The sequence below is a fragment of the Pinus tabuliformis genome, chromosome 7, assembly GCF_031772625.1.
Source record: "Pinus tabuliformis cultivar Carrire ecotype Pingquan chromosome 7, CPIR1, whole genome shotgun sequence".
NCBI lineage: Eukaryota > Viridiplantae > Streptophyta > Pinopsida > Pinales > Pinaceae > Pinus > Pinus tabuliformis.
Window position 1 is genome coordinate 777,530,772 of NC_142293.1, and position 16,282 is coordinate 777,547,053.

The 16,282-nt window shown below is 41.4% G+C and overlaps 1 protein-coding gene across 2 annotated transcripts in view; it reads left to right on the forward strand.

The window, feature by feature from the left end:
* ALA2 (aminophospholipid ATPase 2) overlaps window positions 1-16,282 on the forward strand; it is a 426,245-nt gene that overhangs the window by 43,519 nt on the left and 366,444 nt on the right. For both annotated transcript variants that reach the window (XR_016266798.1, XM_089458821.1), the window contains exon 2: window positions 1,697-1,956. Coding sequence is in view for 1 of the 2 variants with exons in the window: in XM_089458821.1 (XP_089314947.1) it covers window positions 1,832-1,956 (125 nt within the window). In the remaining variant the exon portion in view is untranslated. The remainder of the gene's footprint in view (window positions 1-1,696; window positions 1,957-16,282) is intronic.

A 16,282-nucleotide genomic window follows, 5' to 3' on the forward strand; every position in this document is an offset into this window, starting at 1 on the left:
AAAATTATAAGCTTTTAACCCCGTACTCCTTGGCCTAAACCCAGAAAAACCCATGAAGGGATTTGGCTGGTTTAGACTTCTGAAATTCGACCCCAATGGAGCCCAACTTCAGCTTCAACTGCAAAACTCGGCCTGCTGGAATCTTCCTGTAAATCCTTCCGGAAATGGTCCCAAAGTGTTGGGCTGACCTCTACTATCAATCCCTTGACTTCCCGGATGGGCTGTAGGCCTATGGCACCTGCTTCTCAGCTCCACGAAAGTGCTAGACTGGCCCCTTGCGCTGTACCCAAGCCCAGCAATTCGAACTGCTGGGATGCTGACTCTACTGGCTGCAAAACTCACTAGAAATGCTGGCTTTTTGCTGCTCTCCCAATCCTCTAACACTCCCGACAATTGCTTGATCATTGATGGCTCCAAATTTTCCCTGCGTATTCTCCAGCTAGCTAGAAATACGCACTCCTTGTTCTGGTTGAATGGCAGTGCTGTAACACACTCTCGGAACTCCTAAAATCCTTATGAAACTGACTCTCTAGAGCGGGCACGGAAGGTCCCCCGAAGTAGAGGTTGAATCTCTCGCTTGAGAGATTCGTGGCTAAACAGCCGGTTGACTCAGCGAAATAGCAAAGCGAACAGTCAAGTAATTTTGATTGCGAGGTGTAAGAATGAATCCAAAATGAGAGTTGCTTCCTCCTTATAACTCCTTGGGCCTCCGTTGCCTCATGTGGGCCCCTCCATCCACCACTTATTCGACTTCCCTCCAAGCCACTCGAATTGCCCAGTCCGAATTCTCATGTGGGTGGCCCCCACATCCCACTAGCAGCCAAATAAAGAAGTCGAAATGCCTCCTAAGTCCCTAAGTCGAAAATTATTGGTTCTCTTCTTTAGCCAAAATTGTGCAAAATTGTGTAGCAGCACCCTGTTACAAATATATCAGAGAAGGGACATGACATTGAACCGGGCACTATTCAAGCCAACCGACATCAGTTATAATCATTTACCAGGCCGTGCATGTCATAGATTCAAGTCATACGCTTACTGGGTCAGATAGTATTTCTGGGTTTTGCTCTGCTTGCTCGGCAAGCCCAGGTTCCATCATCACTTCTTTGATGTACTCATTTTTCATGATATAATAAAATGGCTCAGTGATTTTGCTGCTCTTATATGTGTCTATTTTCTTGTTGCTGTTATTCCTTGTGTATTTCAGTTGTTTAAGTTCATCTTTGTTATTTACTGTATTTTTCCCAAAGGGATCATTACAATTTTATACTTTTTGTTTTCCTCTTTCAATATTTTAATCGAAATCTCTCTTGACAATAATGCCTCCAATTTTGCTTCAAATGGCAAGATTAATCACCTTCACTGGGGTTGAAGAAGTTCAAAATTTTTCAACCTACTGAGCAGATAGAAGTTGGACAACCTAAAGTGTCTATAAACTGTTCTGTTTGGTGGGATTTTGTCAATGTCTTTTCTGCATATGTGGCTTCCCCTTCGTATGACATGCTATATTTTCAAATGTAGAAGTCAGATATCATGTTTTTCTTGCCTAAGTGGTGTTTTTATAGTTGTCTTATGCTTTTTCTTTCCAAAAGTGTTGTACACATGCCAGATCTGCTTGATCTAAAGTTTCACTTTAATCAAATCATATTGATTGGAACATTTCTTCTCACTGCTTAAGAGCTTCTTTGTCTTGAAGCAGGTTTTGCAAGCGCTTCCATTTTTGAACTTGTGAAATAATTTGTCAGGTTGTTGGACAACAAAATTACGTTGTGGACAATGAACATGTTACTGTATATTACATTGGAAGAAATATAGCCGGTGTTGGCATTGCACAATGAAGAGATATGTATATATCAATGACAGTGATACTTCTCCAGACCTCTATTGTGATAATAGAATCTCCAATACAAAGTATACAATAATAAACTTCCTTCCAAAAAATCTATGGGAACAATTCAGGTCCGTTTCAATCCCCTAATGTTTTTCTCTGATCTGCTCATGATCTGTTGCAAATGTACACAAAGATTGTCATTATGCTGTTTGTTTCTGACACTTCCATAATAAAATTGATATGGTAAGTACTAGAAGGAACATGTATTTGTCAACAATATTGTTAATTTATTTAGATCTCTCTGGCAATGAAGTATCCAATGGAATGTGTAATGATTATCTTCAGAAATCCTTCATTTCCTTGCTTTTTCTTTTATTACTAACACTCTCTATTACTGATGTTTCTTGATTGCCCTATGTCAATTCTAGCAATTTTTCTAGTTCTTTGTACTAGAATAAGGTTCTGTAAATGCTCTGTATACACCTTCCTGCATATCAATCTGTTCGATGGTTGCTAGTGTTGGCATAAAAAAGGGTTTTCTCCTCATTTTGGTCTTCCAAATGTGTGACTATGTTACGCAATTGAGTCATTGGACAATATTTGGTTTTAGTCAGATCAGGCAAATAGAAGAAAAAGGGCCACATAATTACTCAAAGGGACTATTGGATCCTGGAATTTGTTTAAATTGTATATATATGAAGTAACTAAAATGTTTTTTTTCTTGGTTAATGACCCTTTCAGGCAGACCCTCTTGGGCTGGAAACCTTTTGATTAGGGTTATGTCCCAGGGGCATCTATTTTGTCAAAATTATACAGGACTTGTGCCTTGGCTGTCTCCTTAGCTAGGATAAATCACCCAGATTGGATTAATTTTGAGATATCACAAGATAGCACAACAAATTGATCCCATTTGTGTGATAACTGCTTATTTTCAGAGCTTCAAGTAAATACATAAGCCAGACAATAAATGCTGTACGAGGATAATAAATGTTTGAGTTCTACTGTTACTTTGCTGACTTTCAGAGGGGACCTTTGACATTGTTCCTAGACACTTACTCATTGAGCGACTCCCCGCTCTTATAGTACGTGACATGTTTTGTACTGTGATAATGATCTGTGAGACAATGGTAGGCTGTTTCCTCAAATCTTATTGGCTGTTCAAGAGTATTAGGATTACTATTGGTCTCAAACAAAGTTGTCCTCTCTCCGACACCCTATATGGGGTTTACATGGATGAGCTTGAACAATTCATTAGGGATTCTTCTGAGGTCAGTGATGGTTCCTGCCTTCACCATATCCCGATTCCCGACTTCACTCTATTTTTAATATTTTCAACTAGGAAATATTCCAAAATGTCATTGAGTTTTATGAGTTTAGTATGTTTTTTCTCTGTGATATTTCATCAAACACTTAAATGGCATACTGCTGTAGGTGTAAATTTCTGTTTGATTAATTTATACTTCAGCATATTGAGATAAGAATGTATAATCAGATTGTAATCAGCAACTAGAATGGCACCTTATGCTCAGAAATAACACAGACAGTTGATATAAATTCCCACTCGAAAGTGACCCCAAATTTTCACTGTAATCTCTCAGATTTGCTTGTGCTATCAGTGAGGCATTTCTTCGAACAGTTTGATCACTATTAGAAGTAAGTGCACTTTTCCCCAATCCATCCTCAAATAAACTAACTCAGGACTAAATAAATAAGCTCAGACAGCCATATATCATTCATAAAACATTCCACAAGAAATACACCACTGATATGACCCATATGACAAGAGATTGAGTGTTTTTTCATTAAAGGATATGACCCAGAATTATAACAACAATGAATTTACTAGCACACAGGCATGTAAACAATTGCTACAATGCACAAAACTCAGATTTAGAACCTGGTAATTACTTCAGCAAGCAGACCTGGGCACAATAGACAATTTGATGATGGGTATCAGCTCCCCAATGGCAAATATATATTCAGAATTTATTTCTCTGTATACAGCAGCTCAATACATCACAATGACCAGAGGTTCAATCTCATTTCAAGCCTGGAGTGTCTCCTTACAGCGCTGCCTTCAACCAGATAGATAAATTACCTCTGTATGCACTTTAATGGCTTGATTTCTCAGCAAAGGTAGATGCAGTCTTGTGCTCAGAATGCCCCCAGCCAGAGATATGACTCTCGACCAGCAAATGAACTACTTCTCCCAAGAGAAACTCGACCTAAATGATGTCAGAACTCGTTCCCTTCAACAATGAGATATTTGGTCACTAAATCGACCCATGTGAATGATATGGTAGCTGAGACTCTTTATGGGCTTCTTCAACTTGTCAAGATGAGATAGAAAACACCAACTAAGAACATAAAATCAATTGACAACACTTTTCTACCTCAATATCTCCAGCAAATCTTTTTCTCCTTTGCTATGGCAGCTAGGGTTCCAAACCCTCAACTTCTCCTTCAAACTCTCTCCAAGAGCTCTTTCTCCAAATTCACAATGCACGAATGAGGAGAGTTTCCTCATTTTCCTTATTTAATGAGTTTAGGGTTGCCTTTTCACCTTCACCTTCCCATTTTTTGTTTTTTGTTTTTTTTTGTTTTTCTATAACTCACTTTTTCCCTCCAATTAAATATTTAAAAGCACTTTTCCTTTCTTTATTTAATAAAGTGACTTTTATAAACTAATTAAAGTCACTTTTAATGCTGAAAAATGCTTAATTCGTCTCTATTGTCACATTGGCCACACATAGCCCCTTTTTATCATTTTGCCTTGTAGATATTTTCACCCCGATTCCAACGAGCTATTACACTAAGGTGTTTCTCCAAGTAATCAACATGAAACAACACCTTAAGCATAAATAATTAAAATATGTATGTTATTAATGCCATTCTACAAAAATCGTCGGAACGCAACAGAGCCAACAACAAACCGTCCAAAATTGATCTCGATGATGAAATATGGTAAACGATGTGAAAATTCCTTCACTGAGGGAACGCCTACTGCAGCAAATCTGAATCTACTTCACCTACTTGATTTTTAAATTACATTCATCAAGTTATTCTTCTGAATATTGAAGCAAATTATTTCTGCAGCATACACTAATTAAATATTTGATCTCATGAAACAGAAAGTAGAGCAAAGAACAAGATACATAGGACACACTTATTTTTGGACACAATAGTCCCCGGAAAAATCCAATGCGGGAAAATTGGTGCAACAGCTCTAAGGGTTTATTATTATGTAGGAGAAATATCTGAATACAAATTTAGGATGCTCATCTAGCAATCATCTAGCAATCCTTTTTGCGTCACCTCTTCTGCCCTCTGCGTCAGTTTTCTCGGCTGTTTCGGCAGTTCCCGATCGTTCCTGGCAGTTCCGGCTTTTGCCCTCTGTGTCAGTTTTCTTGGTTGTTTCGGCAGTTCCCGATCGTTCCTGGCAGTTCCGGCTTCTGCCCTCTGTGTCAACTTTCCTGGCTGTTCCGGTTGTTCTCGACAGTTTCGGCTTCTGCCCTTTGCGTCAGCTTTCTCGACTGTTCCGACAGTTCGCAGCAGTGCCGATTGTTCCTGGCAGGTCCAGCTTCTGCGTGACAGGCAACTTTTCTGCTCTACTGGCTCTCTCCGCCTCTCTGTTTGTATTCTCCGGAAAGTCCTTCTCCTGGATTCTCACTGCCCCTCTATTGCAGAATGATCACTTAATTCGAAATCCTTAGCAACCCTGCCCTAGGAATCAAATTCTTGATCAATTTGTTCTCTCCACGTGTGTTTCCAATTGAACCCCAAGCCTCCATTTTATACTTTTCCTGTTGAGTCTTCAACGACTGAGATTAAGTCTTTAATCAACGGCTAAGATTAAAACATGACTTGATTTGCCTTCTAGATCATTCTCACCCATATTTTGATTAATACCTATTCATATTTTAATTTTCTTAAGTTTAGACTTAGGAACCCCATTAAAAATATTAATTATTTTAATAAAATACAATCAGGGTGGAATTCACCAAACGGATTCTGGGTTCTTTAGAACTCATGTGCCTTAGCATTTCCACCAATTTTCAAGGTTAGAACACTTCCGATGCTACCAAAAACTAACACTCCCTCTTAGCGAGGAAAGTGCTCTAGCAACAATGTCCACTTGCATGCTGCTCTGTTTCTGAAGCACCTCCTTTCTGCACTGTTGCTGCCACCAACACTGTGTTGCTGCTGTTACTGCCACTGTACTGCTGCCCATGACACAGCTGCATCTGTACTACAACTACCTCCCAAAGAGAAGCAATTGAAAAACATCCAAAATTAGTTGAACTTAACTGTGTTCAACATAATACAATGAATGTTGGAATCTGACTGCCGCTGATTCTAACCCTCTGAATCTTTTGTGCTGCTGCTGACTCTTGCACTGTTCCAACTGCACTGCTGTCAGCCTTGCTCAGCTCTGATCAGTCTCTGATACCCAACTACAACATCTGTCCTCCAAACACTCCACTGCATCATCTGACACAAAGTCCATCTCGCTACTGCTGAACCTTGGGCTCCCGTAGCAAGGAATTGATCCAAGAGGTGGACTCCTCAAGGATCCCACTCACATGTAGTCCTCCCGACTACAGTGCAATATCGCCCCATCTCCCTCCTGGAGATGCGTGGGCACTCATGGGAATCTCATCCTCGTCAATCTTTGCTGAAGCAACCTTAGGATTATGTTTCTCATCCTTGTCCTTTTTTTTCGAAGGACACTGGGATGCATAGTGGCCCAACTCGCTACAACTGAAACATTTCACCTTCGAAATGCCCTTCTTTCGCTTTGACTTCTGCTGTCCCTTCAATGTTAGAGCTGTGTTCTCCTCCTCCTCCTCCGTCTTTGAGCCACTCCCACTGCTGCCACTGAGGTTGACCTTCATTAGATCCCTCCTTAACTCCTCCTGTTGAAGAGCCACCCACATCTCCTCCCATGAAGGTCATTTTTCTCTGCCCAATATGCTTTGGACAAAAACTTGCCATTCATCCGAGACTCCTTTCAGGGCTATCCTCACCATCGCGGTTGGCTGAGGAGTGGACGTCACTGTAGCAAGTTGGTCTCTAGTATCCTGGAGACGCTGAAGATAGAGGCTCACCCCTTCTCCTTTCTACATCAAAGTTTGCTGCGACTTCAGCTCCAAATACATCTTCCGCTATTCGGAAGAGCCTTCATACAGAGAAGACAAGGCTTCCCACATCTCTCGGGCTGTATCCTTGCCCTGCAAGTGTGAGACCACATGATATTGAACTCCATCGAGAATGAGCCTCTTTGCCTTCCCCTGCTCGACCTTGTACTTCTTCTTTTGATTGTTGTCAGTAGGAACAACTACAACACTTTTGACGTAGGCCTCAAGATCATATTCCTCCAGAACATCTAAGATTCTAGTCTTCCATATGACATAGTTGAAAGAACCTTCCAACCTGTCTTGATCTTTGAGCCCATGCGATGCCATCTCACCCAATGGTCGAATTGACTCCTCTAATCCCTGCTTAGCATTGGTTAGTTGCTTAGCAAGTGAGAAATTCGAACTTTTTGGCGGAAAGTTCTCTAAGGAGAAAATTCCTCTTCTACGTGTCTTCTTTCTTTTCCAGCGGATTTCTGCCCTGCCAGAAACTGCGCCCTTCAAGCACTACGTTGAGGTTCTGCGTCACTCCTTCTGCCTCTGCAAACTGGAAATCATACCTCTCTGTCGACTCACTCAGAGAGAGATTTCCTCGGATCTGCTTCCTGGCAAGGACTGCACAGTCCCTTCAAGGGGATTTGAATTGCTGCAAAGTGCACCTTTTGGCCTCACTGCTCAGCATTGGATCTACTCTTTCCTGTTTCAAAATCAATGCTCCGAAACCATGTGAAAATTCCTTCACTGAATGAACCCCTACTGCAGCAAATATGAATCTACTTCACCTACTTGATTTTTAAATTACATTCATCAAGTTATTCTTCTAAATATTGAAGCAAATTACTTCTGCAACCTACACTAATTAAATATTTGATCTCATGAAACAGAAAACAGAGCAAAGAACAAGATACATAGGACACACTTATTTTTGGACACAATAGCCCCCAGAAAAATTGAATGCGGGAAAACCAGTGCAACAACTCTGAGGGTTTATTATTATGCAGGAGAAATATCTGAATACAAATCTAGGATGCTCATCTAGCAATCCTTTATAGAGAAAATACTGGTGGAAAATCTGAGTGAGTTTTACCTCACTTCACCCAGCAGAATTCCGGCTGATCCGGCACAAGACTGGCTAACCCCGGCTATTTCTGCATCACATCTTTTGCCCTTTGCGTTAGCTTTCCCTGCTGTTTCGGTAGTTCCGACTTTTGCCATTTGCGTCAGCTTTCTCGACAGTTCCGGCTTCTGCCCTTTGTGTCAACTTTCCCGACAGTTCTGGCAATTCGCGACAGTTCCTGTTGTTCTTGGCAATTCAGGCTTCTGCATGATAGGCAACTTTTCTGCTCTACTGGCTCTCTCCGCCTCTTTGTCTGTATTCTCCGAAAAGTCCTTTTCCTGGATTCTCACTTCCCCTTTGCTATAGAATGATCACTGAATTCGGAATCCTTAGCAAACCCTGCCCTAGGAATCAAATTCTTGATCAGTTTGTTCTCTCCGTGTGTGTTTCCAATTGAACCCCAAGGCTCCATTTTATACTTTCCCTGTTGAGTCTTCAACGATCGAGATTAAGTCTCTATTCAACGGCTAAGATCAAAACATGACTTGATCTGTCTTCTAGATCATTCTCACCCATATTTTGATTAATACCTATTAATTGTTTAATTTTCCTTGGTTTAGACTTAGGAACCCCATTAAAAATATTAATTATTTTAATAAAATACAATTCGGGTGGAATTTCACCAAATGGTTTTTGGGTTCTTTAGAACTCATTTGTGTTAGCCTCTCCACCAATTTTCAAGGCTAGAGAACTTCTGATGATCCCAGTTTGGCCCATAAAACTACTCTAAAACCCCTTGGGCCCACCAATGGAGTAATCTTGCTCCTATGACTAGGCTGACACAAGCTCTGGAAAACCCTCATAACCACCTTGCCTAGTAATCCAAAATTTGGTGATATTATAGTCTCCCCTCCCCAAAATTGCTTGCCCTCAAGCAATGCCATCGCATGTTGTCGCTCCACAAGTTGATCCAAGTGAATACCAGGGTCCCAAACCATCCTAGTCATCATGAGGCATCTCTCGTTCCACTCACTCACCAACAAGGAATAAACACTAGAGGCCCTTTGCATACTGCCAATAAGTAGAGCATCTCGATAATGTGAAAGTTCGACCAACTCCTCAAGAAGCTGCTCTACCAGAAAACCAATCTCGTGCACCTCACGAGTGAACTCCTGAAAGTACCTTCCAAAACCTGCTAAAAAGGATCCTCGCCCACAGGAACTAACCACTACCACCTCTGATACCCCCAATGAATCACTGAGAAGTGAAACACCCTCCGCCAAATTGAAGTCCAATGGAAGATCCGAGTGATCTTCCCCTGTAAAGACCAACTCACCCATAATGGTGGTTGAGTTGTCAAGTGTTGTAATGCCATGGTCCCATGCTAATCCTAAAAGGAAATTTCCAAGTTGCCGTTGCGCCACTCTGATCATAACTAATTGCTACGGCGAAGCCCTGCTAATTGTTGGCACCCATCTGCGCCCCATCACTAATCCCTGTATGCAACCAATAGATGGAACACCATGTATCATGAATCAAACTGGGGCATGCTAAACTTCCCTGCCCCTGCCTAATCACACATTGGACTATGCTATCCTGTTTCTTGGTGATGTACCCAATTATTGCCTGGAGCCCACATGCCTTCCTCTAAAAGAGGCTTACCATCCACTGTGCCCCATGCTTATACAATGCCTCAAAATGTCCTACCGAAGGTGTGTCATGCAACTCTCTCTTGATCATCTCCCTAAGTGTGTACTCAAGGGCAGGACATATGCTGCCTCTGCAGTGGGTCACGCCATCCCTAATCATGTATCTGTCAACTCACACTCCTACCATATGCCTTAGCTGGGAAGTCATTATCTTGTCCATGATGCACTGTGTCTCACCCAATTGTCTCAGGTGACCCCCGTGTGTCCTGCTATATGTGATGAGAGCATCAAAGAACAACAACAGAAGCCTCTGCAACAGTATGTCGGACTGGAAAGTGATAGATGCATGGGTCAATCCCAAAGGCGTGATCAAGAACCCATATGGATACCCATGGGTAGTCCTGCGAGTATCTTGCTCTCTGACTCTAATCAGGTGATGCTCCAATCGAAGATCAAACTTCGAGGAATGCAATGCTCCCTGATGCTCATCCATCCACTCATTAATCTTGGTTAAGCCAGGCCCATTGGTATGCCCGATGTCCCAATCAATCTGTCTCCCCAAAAGCAATGCTCTGAGATTCCATTGTGCAACACCATACACCACTGCATAAAACCATGCATCATCGTACTCCTTTGCATACCCCTGCACACCATGGCATATCCCTGTACCCCACTGGGTATCATTGCATGCTGCTGACGCACTCTGTACTGTCTGGTATCTCGCTTGCGCCAATGTATCTGCCATCTTGCTAGTGGACCCACCATGCTGTGAGCCATATCTCCTTTGTCCTGGTGGACCTAAGTGACATGACTCCTCACATGCTAATGGGGATGTCATTGTTGTGCTAATCCTCGGTGGCTCTAGTGCCCAATACATCAATGGAAGAAGATCATCCCCATAGACTGCTCTATCTGGTGGCATACAAATGCCATCGCTTCTGAATAACCCCCCTCGGGGCATGCTAACCACCCTGCAACCCATGCATGAACAAGGTGCTAAGACATCTCCTGAAGTCTGCACACTCTTGCGTCAAACCAACTCGCCACTAGTGCTGACCATAACTCTGATGGAAGTGTGAAGGAACGTGAATGTTTGGTCATTGGGTCGATCACATTGTCAACGCCATAGTCATCCTTTACACCCCGTAAATGATTGAAAACCCCACTTGGATCCCAATGCCAACCAGGGTCTCCTGTATCCACTCGACTTGTGTCAACTGAACTTGGATCCCAAATGGATGTATCCTCATTTGAAATATATCTATATCTACATCTCATGGGTGTATAATCAGAAACCTCTGGAACATGCCTCTCTGTAAGTGTCAGTTCATCTGGGTGCTCCTCGTGATCCATTATCACAGGAGGCTCCTCTATCAAATCATGAGTGTCCCTAACATTCTCTTGTGTGATGGTTGCCATAGAAGAATGTACACAATTCAACTCCATATAAAGTTTGTCAACTTGCAACTCTAATTCTTGAAGGGCCATCTGAGTGCTTGTCAAGGACTCCTGGGAAATCTCAAGCTTATAAGTAAGCCCATTGACTTCTTCTTTCCCTACTAGTGCATCATGATATATCTCAGTAAACATGAGTAGGTGATCTCTATCTGAAAGGAGGTATAGGTAGTTAGATTTCATCTCTACCAATGCCTCCCTGAGAGTCTGAAAATCTGCAAGTGAAGGCTCTCCTCCTAAATTGTCACGTGCCACTGCACTTCTCCAACAATAATCTGTCACCAATACCAGTGAATCATCATATTGCCTTGTGGCTGCCCTAATCTTGTCAAAGTCCATTTTCAATTGGTTTTCCAAGTTATAGGCATAAGTAGACTTGTGAGCAACATTTACCTAATCAACTGATGGGACTGAGTTTGCACCGTTGACCACTTGTGTGTTATCATCTTTGCACACCTCTTGGGAATCATCAACTGTTGTGGTCTCATGGTTTTCTTTGTACTCGTCATCTAACTCAACACTCTCGCTAAGTGATGACACGCATTCTGTAGCAATTTCTGATTCCCTTTCATTCCAAACTCTTGTTCCAACGTGTTGGGGTGAATCCGTGATAGCTTTATTTTCAACAGCTGAGACTTTTCTCAATTCGTTCTGGAAGGTTTGGTCATAATTTTCATCTTCAATCCTTGCTTCCTGGTCCTTGACTACCTTTTCATCTTTGGATTTGCTATTGCCTTCTCTATTTACTGCATTTGATGACACCCATGCTTCCATGTCATATATCACCTTTGCGAAGGTTTTGTTATAATTTTCTATTTTTTTGGCAAATAATTCTTCTTGACTTAGTAGCATTGTTCCCTTGTTATAATCTGCCCTTTGAACCCAACAACTGTGTCTTGACACCTTCAGAATAATGTCCTCGAACATGGCTTCTCAAAGATAACCCACGACTGAGCCAAGATCAATGTTTTGTTACCACTGTAATATTCTCAACTAGGAAATATTCCAAAATGTCACTGAGTTTTATGAGTTTAGTATGTTTTTTCTGTGTGATATTTCACCAAACACTTAAATGGCATACTGCTGTAGGTGTAAATTTCTGATTGATCAATTTATACATCAGCATATTGAGATAAGAATGTATAATCAGATTGTAACCAGCAACTATAATGGCACCTTATGCTCAGAAATAACAGAGACTGTTGATATAAATTCCCACTCGAAAGTGACCCCAACTTTTCACTGTAATTTCTGAGATTTGCTTGTACTTTCAGTGAGGCATTTCTTCAAACAGTATGATCACTATTAGCTGTAATTGCACTTTGCCCCAATTCATCCTCAAATAAACTAACTCAGGACTAAATAAATAAGCTCAGACAACCATATATCATTCATAAAACATTCCACAAGAAATACACCACTGATATGACCCATATGACAAGAGATTGAGTGTTGTTTGTTAAAGGAAATGACCCAGAATTATAACAGCAATGAATTTATTAGCACAAAGGCATGTAAACAATTCCTACAAGGCACAAAACTCAGATTTAGAACCTGGTAATTACTTCAGCAAGCAGACCTGGGCACAATAGACGATTTAATGATGGGTATCAGCTCCCCTATGGCAAATATATATTCAGAATTTATTTCTCTGTATACAGCAGCTCAATACATCACAATGACAAGAGGTTCAATCTCATTTCAAGCTTGAAGCGTCTCCTTACAGTGCTGCCTTCAACCAGATAGATAAATTACCTCTGTGAGTCTGTGTGCACCTTAATGGCTTGATTTTTTAGCAAGGGTAGATGCAGTCTTGTGCTCAGAGTGCACCCAGCCAGAGATATGACTCTTGACCAGCAAATGAACTACTTCACCCAAGAGAAACTCGACCCAAATGAATTCACAACTTGTTCCCTTCAACAATATGAGATTTGGTCACTAAATCAACCCATGTGAATGATATGGAAGCTGGGACTCCTTATGGGCTCCTTCAACCTGTCAAGAGGAGATAGAAAATACCAACTAAGAACATAAAATCAATTGACAACACCTTTCTACTTCAATGTCTCCAGCTATTTTTTCTCTTTCAAATCCCAACGGTGAAATTTGAGTGATTTCACTCACAAATCCCAAACTAGGGTGTTTTGTTGCAACACCGAGCTCTGCTATGGCAGCTAGGGTTCCAAATCCTCAGCTTCTCCTACAAACTCTCTCCAAGAGCTCTTTCTCCAAATTCATAATGCACGAATGAGGAGAGTCTCCTCATTTTCCTTATTTAATGAATTTAGGGTCGTCTTTTCACCTTCACCTTCTCCTTTTTTTATTAAATATTTAAAAGCATTTTTCCTTTATTTAATAAAGTGACTTTTATAAACTAATTAAAGTCACTTTTAATGCTGAAAAATGCTTAATTCGTCTCTGTTGTCACATTGGCCACGCAAAGTCCTTTTTTATCATTATGCCTTGTAGATCTTTTCACCCCAATTCCAACGAGCTATTACACTAAAGTGTTTCTCCAAGTAATCAGCGTGAAACAACACCTTAAGCATAAATAACTAAAATATGCTTGGTATTTACGCCATTTTACGGAAATCTTCAGAACGCAACGAAACAAAAAGCAAACCATGCGGAATTAATCTCGATGATGAAATATGGTAAGCGATTCCAGTCGGACCCATAAAACTCCTCTAAAACCCTCTGGGCCCACCAATGGAGTAATCATGCTGAGTCCCAACAGACTTCCTCCAACTTGATAGAGACCTTCAACCCTGAATCCTAGAGTGATTGCATCTCTTGTATTCGTTTGCCAAAGACGACCCTTCCCATCAACGATTGACACCTTAAAACCTTTATCTTCCATTGCAGAAATAGAAACCAAGTTCTTTTTCAAGTCAGGTACATATGACACTTCTTGTAGATAAAGGGTTTGACCTTGATTTAAGTGAAGAGTAACGGTCCCAATTCCTTTCACGGGATAGGTGGCATTGTCCCCAATTATGACCTCCTGTTAATTTTAGGTATGTTCTATGCTAGAGCAATTTATTTAAATTTTCACAGTTAGCAATCACATCGGCATTAAGATAAACTGCAAATAGAACATAAATATAAATCGTAGAAGACAAGCCAAGACAAGAGGACACAAGATGTGGCGCCAGCCAGGGACAAACGCCACATTGTAGGGAAACCCTTGATCAATTTTTCTTTTATGTTCTTCAAAGTTCAGCGAAGAAAGTGAGAGAGATAGTACATTTACAACAGAAGTCAACACTTTGACTTATCTAGATTTGAGCATAGATCATTTCCTATAACGATGATATCAATTGAAGACATTCTGCTTCAACTGATTCTCCAAGGTGACGACTTCACCTATTGTAGTGCTGCCTCTTGTTCATCATCTTCATGCTGCTCATCATGTTGCATCTTCCATGGTCTTATTCATCATCAAGCTGCCCATGCTCATGATCTCATTCATCATCATGCTGCCCATTATGCTGCCCATGATCTCATGCATCATGCTGCCCATGATCTCATACATCACGTTGCCCATTATGCTGCCCATGATCTCATGCTGCCCATACATCATGCTGTAGATTTCATAGCTTTTCTTTGCCACAGGAATACGTTGTCATTAATCCCATTCATGGAGATGAATACCACCAAGGAGGAGAGTATTAATTTCTCTATTACTGTAATCATCACCGAAGCTTAGGGACGTGGGCTTCTCCAAACAGCTCCTAAGGTCTCCTACAACTACCCATCAAACTGATCCAAGTCTGGTCATAAACTGTGACCCAACGCTTTCTCCACAAGTTGCCCTCCAAGTCTTCTACACCTATTGTCTTTTACTGTGACTGGTTAGGGCTTTTGCTTCAACAACCCTTCATTCAACCCACAAATCAGCCTTGAATTTACTGTGGCCTAGGCAAGGAGTAAAGCCTTTCTTGTGAGCTATTGTTTTGGGCATATGGCAGCCCTTAACAACTCAACGCAGGCCTGTTTTGGGATGCTGGCCTGTTTTGGGATGCTAGCCTGCAGCCTACCTCAACTGGCTGTGGCCCTCCAACAGCCCACCAAAACAACCCTCTTCTAGCCCTCAAACAGATCCACAATACTTCCCATCAAACTCAGCCTTCCTCCAAGAGACCTCGGCCCCTCTACCAGCAACTCGGACTCCCAAAATAGTGAGCTTTGACCCTTAAGATAGTCCCTCTTCCATGTTGTTCCTTCCTCCTTGCTGCGGCTAGGGCACAAGAGAATCTCTCCAACGAGCTCTCCTCTTGAGAATGCGTTGCAACAAAAGGATGATTCATTGACTGCGTTGAAGGAGTCTTCATTGACCCTGTGTTGGATCAGCATACATTCGTTAGGGCATCATCTGCGCTAGGGCTCCTTCTAGGCCAGCGTATTCTTTTTGTTCTCTCCTTCTCCAAAAACCCAAGACGTGGAGAAGAGATCACCTCAAGAATAATTTATACTAAAACGTGGATGATGAATAGACACGTCTATTGGGCTTCTGAGCCTATTCAAGTTGCTGGCCGACTTGACAATTTGATTTATAACATAAATAAATTCATAACTTCATAAATACTTATCGGAATCGGATGATCTTTAGATCAATCCTACACCTTTCGATGAGAGGGATCCAATAAAAATATCAGCTGCCATAAATAAGATGACCCAAATGGAGTTTGGCCCTAGTTTCCAATTTAACATCTCCATATTTGTCTTCTTCTCAACAAAGTTTGAGAGAGCTTTTTTATACCTAGTGAAGTGCCTTGAGGCACCACTATCAATCAACCAACGGTCCAATGTATCTAGAGGAGAGGTGGTGGAGAGGGTAGAAATAAGATAAAATTCATTTTGCTTTGCAACATTAACTTAATCATACCTAGATTTTCTCAACTTCTTGGGAGGACGACCACCTCCATTTCGAGTATCAGGTGCATTCCTCTTCCCTTTGTTATTGAACTTGTTGTTCCTTTGATTGCCATTGCCTTTGAAGTTGTTGTTGTTATTGTTGTCATCATCTCTTGGAGCATCCTTCTTGTGAGGACACTCTAGCGAAGTGGCCAAACCTGTTATAATTGAAGCACCTTCCTTTTCTTCCTTCTTTGAATCCTTGCTTGAACCCTTGTCCTTGATTCCTTGGACCAACATT